General features: G+C 43.7%; 7 protein-coding genes across 7 annotated transcripts; 4 read left to right on the top strand and 3 right to left on the bottom strand.

Moving 5' to 3' along the window:
* Positions 1-14: 14 nt before the first annotated feature.
* J056_002954 (Cytosol aminopeptidase) lies at positions 15-1,552 on the bottom strand (the record flags this gene model as incomplete). Its single annotated transcript, XM_009268258.1, has 5 exons — positions 15-91; positions 141-440; positions 486-779; positions 827-841; positions 892-1,552. The coding sequence occupies 5 exons, from the start codon at positions 1,550-1,552 to the stop codon at positions 15-17; spliced, it is 1,347 nt and encodes a 448-aa protein (XP_009266533.1).
* Positions 1,553-1,829: 277 nt separating this feature from the next.
* On the top strand, positions 1,830-3,036 carry J056_002953 (RNA polymerase II transcription factor B subunit 2; the record flags this gene model as incomplete). Its single annotated transcript, XM_009268257.1, has 2 exons — positions 1,830-2,633; positions 2,683-3,036. 2 exons carry the CDS (start codon positions 1,830-1,832, stop codon positions 3,034-3,036), a joined length of 1,158 nt encoding a protein of 385 aa, XP_009266532.1.
* Positions 3,037-3,103: 67 nt separating this feature from the next.
* On the bottom strand, positions 3,104-4,469 carry J056_002952 (GDP-mannose 4,6 dehydratase; the record flags this gene model as incomplete). The annotated part of the gene is made up of 6 exons (XM_009268256.1): positions 3,104-3,244; positions 3,295-3,446; positions 3,502-3,771; positions 3,818-4,257; positions 4,311-4,338; positions 4,385-4,469. 6 exons carry the CDS (start codon positions 4,467-4,469, stop codon positions 3,104-3,106), a joined length of 1,116 nt encoding a protein of 371 aa, XP_009266531.1.
* A 363-nt stretch (positions 4,470-4,832) lies between these two features.
* J056_002951 (Histone H2A.1) lies at positions 4,833-5,365 on the top strand (the record flags this gene model as incomplete). The annotated part of the gene is made up of 3 exons (XM_009268255.1): positions 4,833-4,920; positions 4,973-5,053; positions 5,109-5,365. The coding sequence occupies 3 exons, from the start codon at positions 4,833-4,835 to the stop codon at positions 5,363-5,365; spliced, it is 426 nt and encodes a 141-aa protein (XP_009266530.1).
* A 78-nt stretch (positions 5,366-5,443) lies between these two features.
* On the top strand, positions 5,444-6,790 carry J056_002950 (Sterol-4-alpha-carboxylate 3-dehydrogenase, decarboxylating; the record flags this gene model as incomplete). Its single annotated transcript, XM_009268254.1, has 3 exons — positions 5,444-5,452; positions 5,501-6,712; positions 6,761-6,790. The coding sequence occupies 3 exons, from the start codon at positions 5,444-5,446 to the stop codon at positions 6,788-6,790; spliced, it is 1,251 nt and encodes a 416-aa protein (XP_009266529.1).
* Positions 6,791-6,923: 133 nt separating this feature from the next.
* Positions 6,924-9,259, bottom strand: J056_002949 (uncharacterized protein; the record flags this gene model as incomplete). The annotated part of the gene is made up of 8 exons (XM_009268253.1): positions 6,924-7,108; positions 7,159-7,261; positions 7,313-7,735; positions 7,783-8,260; positions 8,311-8,645; positions 8,702-8,923; positions 8,977-9,174; positions 9,224-9,259. 8 exons carry the CDS (start codon positions 9,257-9,259, stop codon positions 6,924-6,926), a joined length of 1,980 nt encoding a protein of 659 aa, XP_009266528.1.
* Positions 9,260-9,964: 705 nt separating this feature from the next.
* Positions 9,965-11,811, top strand: J056_002948 (Serine palmitoyltransferase 2; the record flags this gene model as incomplete). Its single annotated transcript, XM_009268252.1, has 2 exons — positions 9,965-10,370; positions 10,418-11,811. 2 exons carry the CDS (start codon positions 9,965-9,967, stop codon positions 11,809-11,811), a joined length of 1,800 nt encoding a protein of 599 aa, XP_009266527.1.
* Positions 11,812-12,481: the final 670 nt, after the last annotated feature.

The raw sequence follows: 12,481 nt of genomic DNA, 5'->3' as shown, positions 1-12,481 counted from the left end.
TCACTCAGTTTAATTTACTTGGCTGCCAATTGTCTGGCGTACTCGATTATAGTTCTTGTAGGTCTTCCAGACATTCCCTTGACATTAGGACCTGCGTTCATTGTTAGAGTATTTGTAAGCGTCATTGATAGCGTTCTCACCATCAGGTTTGGTACACTCCATAGATCCCGCTATATCAATGTGTGCATACGACCTCACAGCCTCTTTGCCTTGACTATCTTCAATGCCTTCAACAAATTGCTTCAAAAAGATGGCAGCCGTACACGCCCCACCTGGTCTTCCGCCAGTGTTAGCGAGATCTGCAGCAGTGTGGTTAATTTGCTTGAGGTAGAAATCATCGAAAGGCATTCTCCACATTTTGTCATCTTCATCTAAGCCAGCTTGATTGAGGGAGTTCCAAAGGTCGTCTGAAGTGGAGAAAACACCTGAGTATGCCTCACCTTTACATCAAAGTTAGATACTCTTTCAATCTACGAAAAACCCACCTAATGCTATAACCATCGCACCTGTGAGTGTAGCACAGTCAATAATGGTGTGTGGATCATGCTTAGTTGATATATAGTATAATGCATCTGCTAAAACCAATCTACCTTCTGCGTCTGTGTTCAAGACATTGATAGTCTTTCCTGACATTGAAGTGATAATATCGCCAGGTTTGGTAGCTTTACCGGATGGCATGTTTTCAGTAAGAGGAGCAACGAAGATGACGTTTATTGGCAGCTTGAGTTTTGCGATTGCTTGAGTGGTAGCGAGGAGAGTACATGCACCACCACAGTCACCTGATTTTATTAGATGGAAGCATATTTATATCTTCAGAGTGACCTACCTCTCATGAGATCCACTGGGTTTAGTGTTAGGAGGTGTTTCAGTATTTCACAATGTCTCACTTACTAGATGCACCAGCCTTGAGGGATATACCACCAGTATCCATAGTTATACCCTTACCAACTAAGGCTAAAGGTTTCTCGTTTGAGTCGGGAGCACCATTGTACTTGATTTGAAGAAATTTGCAAGGTTCATCGGAACCTTGAGCGACGCTAAGGAACGAGTTCATTTTCATAGACTCAGCCCACTCTTTATCAAATATTTGCAAGTCAATGTTATCCAGCCCAGAAAATTCCTTCTTTGCTCTCTCAGTGAAGTAAGTAGGGGTGCAATAGTTTGGAGGCATCTCCATCAGTTCCCTTGCTAAGTTTTGAGCGTAGGCGTAAATCTCACCCGTGTGCCAGTTGAGAGAGGTGTTATAAGATGATTGTTGTTGTTGTAAGGGGGAAATGTTGATTGGATGTTTGACATTTGCGGATTTGAGAGAGTAAGAGAAGTTAGCGAGGTGAGCGCCGATAGCAGCGTGATGTGGGTAATTTGTAGCGTCAACTTGGGCTGATTGAATGTCATCTTGCTTCTTCAACTCCTTGATTGAGTTCGCTGTCGCGCTCTTTACAGAGGTAGGAGTGGTGGATGCAATTGAGTTTATAATTTCAAGTGGAGAATTGTATAAAACTTTCAAGTTGTTTGTGCTCGATGGGTTAAGTTTGATAACTGATGATGCCATTAGCCTTATGTGTACCTCGTTAAGACCAACCACCAAATCAATTAAGCTGAAAGGTGCTTGAAAATTTCAAATGAAGATACTTATAATAAATTATCTTAAAACATTATCGAAATTGAATCTAAATAAACTATACTTGAATAATTCAAGCAGCTTGACTATATTCAGATTACTGGACGAAACCCAGAAGCAGTTTATAAGTAATTTGTTATTCAATAATCATTCCATAGATAGAAATGCTGTACAATTGTTATTCAAAGATATTGATTTGTCTTTGTTGATGGATTTGAATATCATACAGCTGGATCAGAATGCCATACAGCTAAACGAGTCATTCACAAGCTCATTGAGTAGCTTACTCACGGGCAAACATATAGAAAGTATATCAAAATCCATTTCTACAAGCATTGATCAGTTAGATTCATTCGCTACTCATCAATGGGAGATTATTCTACATTTCATGGTCGGCAATTACACCCACACACCTTCGAAGGGTGTTCTCTTTCTACTTGAAAACTCAAATCTCATCAATTCATCCAAAAGCTCGCACAACATCACCTCAAATGGCTTCCAATTCCTCTTGCAAGACGTTCAATTTCAGTTATGGCAGCTGCTCTTACAATATTTATCTCTATCTCAAATAAGGCAAATGGATCTTGTCGAAGTTACTTCGTTTCTCTTTATCCTCGGTACACTTGAATTAGGCAAAGATTACTCAATTGATTCACTCACAATAACTCAACAAGCCATGTTATCAGATTTACGCGATTATGGTTTAATCTGGCAGCGCAAGAACTCTTCAAAACGTTTTTATCCAACTAGACTAGCTACATCGTTAACTTCGTCTGCTCCACCACTCCTACCTACAAACTCATCCTCTTCATTTACATCTGCATCCAATAACAAACGGTTCATTGTTTTGGAAACTAACTACAGACTATACGCATATACCAGCAATCCACTGCAAATTTCTATTCTCAACTTGTTCGTCACTCTTAAAGCACGCTACCCGAATCTAGTCATCGGTGTAATTACTAGGGATAGTATCAGAAGTGCGTTGAGCAATGGCATAACGGCTGAGCAAGTGGGTTTAGTTAGAGTGTTTGATAGTATTCACTAATGAAGCAACGCAGATCATTGGCTACTTATCCTCACACGCTCATTCGCAAATGTATAGAAACAACCCACTGCTGCCAGTTACTGTATCTGACCAAATACGTTTGTGGGAATTAGAGAAGAACAGACTTAAAGCTGATGACGGTGTACTTTACGAGGATTTCAGATCGCAACCTGATTATGAGATATTGCTCAATTATGCAAACTCATACGATTGCGTACTCTGGTCTAATGATTCTAAGCGTCTCTTCTTTGTTACACTCCAAGGTCATCAAATTGTGCGCGAGTTTGTCAAGAGACGGTTGCCAGGTGGGACGGGAAGTGCGAGTACCAGCAATAGTAACTCTAGTACTCTATCACTACCGACTTAGTGTGATTTTAATTAAAACGAGAGGTATAAACCCTATTTATTTATTACATCGATCAATCTACCCCATTTCAGTTCTGATCATCGACCATTGTGCTAGCCATACGCATATCCTCTTTAACCATTTCATGAACCAGATCATCAAATCCTATTTGACGTTTCCAGTTGAGTTTCTGCTCCGCTTTGGCAGCGTTACCGAGGAGGAGGTCGACCTGTGAGTGGTGTGAGGAAAGTGAGTGTAATGAAAAGCCACTGAACCCACCTCTGCTGGTCTATAATAAGCTCTATCAATCCGCACGAGTATTTTTGATGTTTTACTGTCGATGCCAACCTCATCTTCACGCTCGCCTGTCCAGACAATAGTGATACCTGCGCACTTGAAAGCCTTTTCGACGAGTTCTCTAACGCTGTGTGCTGAGTAATGTAGTTAGCGAGTGTATCCAACCATCACCCTCCAACCACTACCCACTCTCATTCGTCGCGAGGACAAAGTCTTCCGGTGTGTGATGTTGCAATATCCTCCACATTCCATCTACATAGTCGCGCGCATGTCCCCAATCACGCTGAGCGTCGAGATTGCCCAAATACAGACACTCTTGTTTACCTAAGCTAATTTCAGCCACAGCGCGGGTAATTTTGCGCGTCACAAATGTCCTACCGCGCCGCGGGCTCTCGTGGTTAAAGAGAATGCCATTAACGGCGAACATGCCATAGCTCTCGCGGAAGTTGACGACGATCCCTGTGGGTGGGTGGTGAGTTGGGGTGTGGGTGTGTTATATACCCACAGTACGCGTAGAGTTTCGCCACGCCATATGGCGAGCGCGGGTAGAAAGGTGTCGTCTCGCTTTGTGGTGTTTCGACAACTTTGCCGTATAACTCCGATGTGGATGCTTGGTAGAAACGCACGGCATGCTCAAGTCCACATATACGGATAGCTTCGAGGATACGCAGCGTACCCAATCCATCCACATCACCGGTATACTCAGCCATATCGAAGCTAACTTTGACATGTGATTGGGCTGCTAGATTGTACACCTCGGTTGGATGTACCTTGCTGATGATGGATACAAGGTTGGTGGTGTCCATCAGGTCGCCATAGTGGAGAATCATGTCTGGCATATCGTGTATATCTTTGTAGAGGTGCTCTATGCGTGCAGTGTTGAAGGAGCTTGACCTTCTTATAATACCGTGTACTTGATATCCTTTGCTTAGAAGGAGCTCTGTTCTGGGAGCGGGGAGCGTGTTGGACAAGTTATAGATGTCGCCGAATACACCCACAGATACGATCCATCCTGCCCTGTTATCCCTGTTTCTGCTTCAGCCACCGCTAACAGCCACACAACCCCACTCACCACTTATCAAAGCCACCTTACGCTGTCGATACGCTTCAACGTCTATCCCCGCCCTTTCGCTCTTCTGGCTTATCAAACGTTCCATTGGCTTGTTTGGTTGACGTGACGTCAAAGAAGACAGTGTAGAGGTTTGATATTGTGAAAATTGGTTGTTTAGGGAGTGTGTGTGATGTATAGTTTATGTGATTAGAGCACAATCTAATAACGTGCATTATTACATGTGTGGGTTGGTGAATATTTTCACCTCCAATTGGTATATCGTGGAGAGTGTGGTAGCTAAACAATAAATGCGGTACTAGATTTGTATAAACTAATTCCCGCTGCCACTCAACCCACGACAAACACTCGGCCTGATTGTCTCAGTTGGGCGTACGATTGAGAAAGGATTAATCAGTTAGCAACTTGCGTGAGTTGGTAAAACACCATCAGTACATAAGCAGTATACGAAATGGCTAGTACCAGCACCAGAAACAAAGGTGGCAAAGGCAAGACTCATCCAGAGGAAATCAAAAAGCACTCAAGGTCCGCGCGTGCAGGTGGGTAACGAATTGCAGTATTTGCAGTGCAGCAACTTCACGCTACACATAGGACTAATATTCCCTGTTGGTAGAATTGAGAAGAATCTGCGACAGGGACACTACGCTCAGCGTATCGGTCAAGGAGCGGCGGGTGAGTTTCAAGGTGAATTCAGCGAATACGCATCACTAATTAAAACCATATACAGTCTACATGGCTGCTGTTATGGAGTACCTCACCGCAGAATTACTCGAACTGGCGGGGAACGCGTGCATCGATAACAAGAGACAGCGTATAACACCACGCCATCTCCAACTGGCTATTAGAAACGATGAGGAGATCGATAAGCTGCTGGCCCATGTGGATATTATGGAAGGTGGTCGCCTGCCTCATATCCAGAATGAACTGCTCGTCGCCCGCAAGAAGAGTGTTCCAGTCGTTGGAGATGAGGAGGATGAAGAATAAATGAAACGATTTTAAATTTTATTTGATTTATCTGATTTTCTTCATTTCGTTTGGATTCCTCCTTATATCACATCAGCCATGATCAAGGTACGAGAACACGTGATGAGAAACGACACAAATACTCACAAACCGCAGGATTCTTATCTCGTTGTTGGTGGATCAGGATTCCTTGGCAATCACATTGCAGAAACACTGCACAAACGCGGCGACACAGTTTTCGTTACGGATTTAGTACAGAGGCATTCAAACGCAATTGAATTTCATAGTGCAGATCTCACCGACAAGGATGCTCTACACGCCCTCATTGCCAAGCTCAAGCCTAGCTGCGTTATACACACTGCATCACCCATCCACGGCCTCAGCCAGGATATCTACCAAGCCGTGAACGTTGATGGTACTGCTAACCTTCTCGAAGCCTCACGCACAAACAACGTACGTAAATTTATCTTCACCTCTTCCGCAGGCACCGTATATGACGGCGGTGACCTGATCGATGTCGATGAACGCTGCCCATATCCAACCAAAGCTATGGATGCTTATAACCAGACCAAAGCGGATGCCGAGAAACTCGTTCTCAACGCCAACAATGACGATGAAGGTGCCATGCGCACTTGCGCTATCAGACCTGCCGGTATTTTCGGCCCGGGAGATAGACAAGTCCTCGCTGGTCTAATAAAGGTCGTCGAGAACAACCAAACCAAGTACCAAATCGGTAACAACGAAAATCTCTTCGATTGGACTTATGTGCATAATGTCGTACACGCTCACCTCCTCGCTGCTGAAAAACTCTTCAACGCACCAGTCGATCCTAGTATTTTCACGGAGAACATCGGTTTTGTTGATCCTACGCAGAATGACATCAAAGTACCTACATCCAGATCAAGAAACGTCGGCCCTCACCCAACAAGAGATGTTACTGGAGATGAGAAACAGAGTGCATTAATGTACAACAAGGGCGTAAAAGAATCCAAGCCACTAGTTAGAACTAAATTCGACCAATTTATCGATCCATCCAAGCCAGAAATTGCTTCCGCACTTAAAGTATCAGGTAATGCCTTCTTCATCACAAACGGTGAACCCATCTATTTCTGGGATTTCCCAAGAGCGGTTTGGAAAGGTATTGGTCATATCCCTCCTCAGCCCACCGTCTTCTCCTCATCCCTCGGTTACTTCCTAGGCGCTGCCGCTGAAGTTTTCGCTTGGTTTAGCGGTCGTGAGGCTGGTTTCACCAGATATAGAGTTAATTACGCATCCTCATACAGATTTTTCAACATTGAGAAAGCCCGCCGCGTACTCGGCTATGAGCCTGTTGTTGGTCTTGAAGAGGGTATTCAAAATACGTTGGATGTGAGTGAACGGCGTCACTCAAAAACACACCTCTAACAATCTCCTCAGTGGTATAAATCAACTCAAATCAAATCGTAATCTTTACTTGATCGATAGATATCATAACAAAGGAGAAATATATCGTTACTTAATTGGTTTTTGTGTTTTCACTTGATATAATAATTATAGTAGTAATATTAGTAGCAGTAGCCTTAGCTTTGGACTGTCATACTCACTTAAGACGCAAGCTGTCAAGCTTGATGCCCGTAACTGAATACAGTATCTTGTCGAGTCTCAGACCGCGCAGAATACCATTGACTACTCCACCCAGTCCCAGTCCACTGAGGAGGGTGCCGACCAGGTTGAGTACACCTGTGAGTAATAACCCAACAGCACCTAAAATCTGTGTGATCGGATCTAGTAGTGTTGGTTTAGTGAGTCGCACAACAAACATTAACTCAACCCACTCGAAAGCAACCCTAATATTGGCAGTATGTCTCTCTTGGCATATTGCATGTTGGCTAATTTGGATTTGGCATTCTCGATAGTTCTCGCGACAGTTTCAGTGAGCTGTGATCGCGTTACGTTAGGAAAGCGTGCTGCTTTATACACCAAACAAACCTCGGTCAGCTTCTCTGCCAGTCTGTTCTCTTCAGCAGATGCTTCATTAGACTCAACGTGCTGCTTAGCGAGTTTGAGAATTTGAGCGTGTCTATCAAAACCTTCAACCTGTCCTTGAGTTTCGTAGAGGATGGCTTGAGCTTGTTCGCAAAGCGGTATAACTTTATCAGATAGCGCTTTCTGCTTCTGTTCATCCATCTCTTCGTCTGGTATTTGACTTGCTGTGTTGATAGCATCGTCGATCATGTCGCACAATGGCTTAATTCTCGACCATCCCGTCTCAACTATATCTGACAACTCGTTGATCAGCCACTCGATCTTTTTCTGTTCCTCATCTTTCAATGCATCAGCTTCATCCTGGATGCGTTCGTGATGTTTAAGGAATTTTTTAGCTTCTTCGATTTGTAAAGGCTGTGATTCAATCTAATACGCGTTGTTAGTTTGAGAATAGATTTTTGCGCGCTAAATACATCTTTAATTCCATCACTCAGACGGACATCGTCAGTGGTGCCCTGTCCAACGGCAACTCGCGCCAATGAAGCCTTTTCTAGCTCCTTCTTTGGATCAAATTGGCGTATTTCAGCAAGGGCACTCTCATGTAGTCCAAGAGATTGGTTTATCAAGGGTCTCAAGCGATCGTTGAGCTCTTTAATATCGACTTCCTTCTTCGATTCGTTCTCGTCAATTACATCTTTCATCATGCGGAGTATTGGACGGATGCGATATCTGGTGCGATCTACTGTATTGCAAAGTTCGTGAATGGAGCTTACTAAAGTCTTTTCAGTCTCTTCAGCTTCTTGGACTTGTTGGTTGAGTTCACCGCTCAAATTTTCAATTGCCTTGCGAATATCAACCAACTCAACATTCAAAAGCTGCTCTAGCTTCTTTAACTCATCGATTAATCTGTAGTCTTCAGGTGTTGCTGAGCGGTTTGCTGCGTTACTGCGACTATCCATTTGTGTTACTTTTGTCGCACTTAAAATTAACAAACAACAAACCTTAACTCAATCGTAGCCTTGTAGTAGTGCTCTTCCTTATCATCCAGCCACTTAGCATCATCTACGATAATCTCAGCCTGTTCTACAAGTGATGAAAGTTGAGTAATGATCGATTCCTTCTCGTGGGTAGTGGCTTTCACGGTAGATTTTGCAAGATTTATGAGAGGCGTGAGCTGCTTATTAAGCGTGATAACTTGATTTATCGTCTCGTTAACGCGTTCAATGCGCTCAGCCTCCTCTGCGGCCACTTTAGCCTCGGCTTCTTCACGCTGCTTGGTGGCAGTGTTGATGATATTCTGAGCGCGTCTAACGTTACCTCCATACTCTTCGCGGATCTATTTGATTGGGTTCGTGAGTGGATGTTGGTGCACAGCGCACAGAGCACACCCACCGAGTTAAGGTTCTCGAGCAGCTTACTTTCATCCGAGGAAAGATCCTCGTTATCGGCATCGCGTATCTTTGTTGCCACGATGAGCTCTTTCAATTCGTCGTTGTTATTTATACGCGCTTCGAATGCATCCAACTCTATGTTCATCTGGGTTGTCAACGGATCGAGCATTTCACGCATCGAAGCGTCGTTGTCGACTTTCTCGAGCAGGATTTTCTCAATTGCCTGGGTGGTTAGTGAGTTAAGAATGTAGCTCAGCTGGGATATACACCGCTAACCATTTTAAGCAATCCATCGAGTTGTTTGAGCCTCTCAGCGGTTGATGAAGATTTCTTGATCATTTTCACGATAAGCTCATCGGTATCATTCGGCTGCATCTTCTGGTTGCTTGGCTGCAACACATCTCCCTTGCCCTTGCTTGGTGCCGATCTCTCGACAGATTCACCTGGGTGGCCAGGAAAGGGACTTTTGGCGTCCTTTTTTGGCATTTGAGCTGAAATAAACGTGAAATTTCTACGAACTCACTTCAAATGGGTCTTTGTAGCTGTCTTGATTTTCCATCGTATCGCCGCTGTGTGTGAAAAAGTGACGAATCTGGGAGAGCCTGGGTTATCCTAATATTTTGAGAGTCGATAATGAGGAGGGACTGTAATAAATGTTGCTACATCTCCAACGTAGCAGATTTCCACTTGCTCTCAGCTTATTTCTTTTGGAAAATTTTCATGTCCTTTACCAGAGATAAGAGCACCATGAGTAAGACTTAGCTACATTTGTATGTAACGACACTCAATGCACTCCAAAAATACTCTAAACACGAACTCTAAATACGCACGATACACCTCAAACATACTGCAAACGGCTTGAAAAAAATGGATAAAATTAATTCAGTATACAGAGTATGTGCAAATATATGAGAATTATATTTTTACACGGAGGAATTAATATGCCTCGTTTGAGTTGCTTTCGGCGTCAATGGAATGGATACGTGCGATTAAAAAAGCCGAGTGCGGCCGAGCAGAGCGATATAGCAGACTGCTGTGTATACTCGCCACACAACTGCATCCCGAAAATATGAATTTTAAGATTTGATTGGCGCAAACTACCCTCGCTCAGCGCCCTGCGCACATCAGTGTCCTGAACACTCATTATCTAAAAAAACAAAAAATGCAAGTAAATAGTTCAAATAGGCTGAGGAGTACGCAGCTAGAAAAGTCCCCAGCTGGAAATGTAAACGCGAAATCCACGTTCCTTTATCCGCGACCATCGATGCCATCTCTCTCAACGACATCCGCAGACAATCTACCCGACGCAAGATCATATCTCCAGAATAAGTTGGAAGTGCCCACGAAATCTCAACTTAGCCACGACGAGTACGGTATCTGCAACAACGACGACTTTCGATTTATAAGCAGTCACAATACCAACGAAGACTCCACAATCGCAGAAGTAGAGGATCCCAGTTATTACATATTGATATCTACGTACGTAAGCTTCGTCTTACTCATCGTTATTGGCCATATGAGGGATTTCTTTGGTAAACGCATGTTCAATAAGCATTACAAGCATCTCATGCCTAATAATGGTTACGCTGCTCTTTTATCCGATTTCGATAGCTTCTATACGCGTAGGCTTAAGTTGCGTATCGATGACTGCTTTAGTAGACCAACGACTGGTTAGTCTGGCTTTATTTGGACCTACCTCCTCTCACCCTCCACTCAGGCGTGCCTGGTCGTACGATACTCACACTCGATAGAGACTCGGATGATTACAACAACACCTACTTCTACTCGGGGTCCAACACAAGATGCCTCAACGTCTCATCATACAATTACCTTGGTTTCGCCCAAGCTAGAGGCGGCTGCGCAGATGCTGTTGAAGACTGCATTTCGAGGTACGGCATTTCTGCTGGTGGTCCTCGTCTTGAAGGTGGTACACTCGATTTACACCATCATGCGGAGAAGCTGGTGGCTAAATTCCTGGGCACCCAGGACGCTATGCTGATATCAATGGGTTTCGCTACGAACTCAACTACTATCCCTGCACTCGTTAATAAAGGCTGTTTAGTCATTAGTGATGAACTCAACCACAGCTCAATTAGATTCGGTGTGCGTCTGTCTGGTGCCAGTGTAAGACAGTACAAACACAACGACATGAAAGACCTCGAGAATTTACTTAGAGAGACCATCTCCCAAGGCCAACCTCGCACACACCGTCCATGGAAGAAGATATTGCTAATTGTAGAAGGGTTGTACTCAATGGAAGGTACACTAGTCAATCTTCCAGCAATTATGGAAATGAAGAACAAGTACAAATTCTACCTCTATATCGATGAAGCTCACTCAATTGGTGCTATCGGTCCACACGGTAGAGGTGTGTGTGACTACTTTGGAATAAATCCTCGCTTGATTGATATACTTATGGGTACAGTTACAAAGTCATTTGGTGCTGCTGGTGGTTATATCGCAGGTGATCAAGATTTGGTGAATAGAATCAGACAGAGGAGTCATGGAATGACTTATGCTGAATCCATGTCTCCGCCTGTACTCACCCAGATTATCAGTTCGCTCGCTTCCATCACAGGCGTCAAAGAGTTTGTCGAAGGTGGTGAACATATAAGTGAGGACACACATCCAGGTCCAGTCACTCACAACACTTTGCCGCATTGGATGACCCTTCCAAGAGATCTACTGGATGGTACAGAAGGCAAAGATAGATTGAGAAGACTGGCGTTTAACGCTCGTTATTTATCATCAGCACTGCGCAAGATGGGATTCATCATGTCTGGTTCAAGGGATTCGCCAATAGTGCCGTTGTTTATATTCAACCCAGCAAAACTACCGCTCTTCTCAAGAACAATGATGGACAGACTCACACCGGGTGCTGCTTCTATCGTTGTTGTAGTCGTCGCTTACCCAGCCACACCATTGACCAGTGGTAGAGTGAGATTCTGTCTTTCGTCTTCACACACCAAGGGGGATATCGACGAATTGTTACGCGCGTGCGACGAAGTTGGGGATCTTCTTAGTCTCAAATTGTCGAGGAGAGAACCAAAGTGGACAGTTGACGAATGCATAGACAGAGCAGTTGAATTGGTTCAAAGTGAATATGCATAACCAAGTACACTGAGTTGATATTAATGACCTGATCCCTAACTTATTTGTATACCCATTGACAAGACGCAGATTTGAGTATTTCTCTCCATCTCTATTTTTTACAATGTTGGCGATTGAATGTGTACTTTTTACCTTCATATCCATCTTCATTGCACATGTTGGATCGCTTTAGCTGTCTTCATGTGAGTAGTGTGCGTTGAGTGTACCATATCCCATCACACACCGTGGTATCTAGCTGTGCTTGGATTGTCGGTAGAAACACCAAGCTCTCAGTATTCTCAACACTGATATCGAAAAAGTCACGACTATTTCATTGTAATATACGCGCTGAATTCAGTTTTTGTTTGAGAATTCTATCTACGTTTTCACTACTGAGACTGAATCTGGCGCAAAAGCTGAGCTTCTCAGGACTAGTAAAGAGCTTACGCCTTAGCAGATACTCTTCTAATTCTAAAAGAGTTGCACTGTCTTGTAAGAATTCAGACAATCTGTAAACAGAAACCAAAGGGTGGAATTTTCAACTAAACGGCTAATTACATGATAATAAGGCTTAATGTCGTTTACTATTCCACAACAAGTAGTAAAGCAGTGATTGTCTTCCAAAGTTATCGTTTCCTGAGGTTGATCCATCCGAGCATCACAGATATCAAAGCAATCACTCAATACTGCT

The sequence above is a fragment of the Wallemia ichthyophaga genome, assembly GCF_000400465.1.
Source record: "Wallemia ichthyophaga EXF-994 unplaced genomic scaffold scaffold3, whole genome shotgun sequence".
In the NCBI taxonomy this organism is placed as follows: Eukaryota; Fungi; Basidiomycota; class Wallemiomycetes; order Wallemiales; family Wallemiaceae; genus Wallemia; species Wallemia ichthyophaga.
The sequence above is the reverse complement of the archived record's forward strand: the minus strand, read 5'-3'. Positions and strand labels throughout refer to the sequence as shown.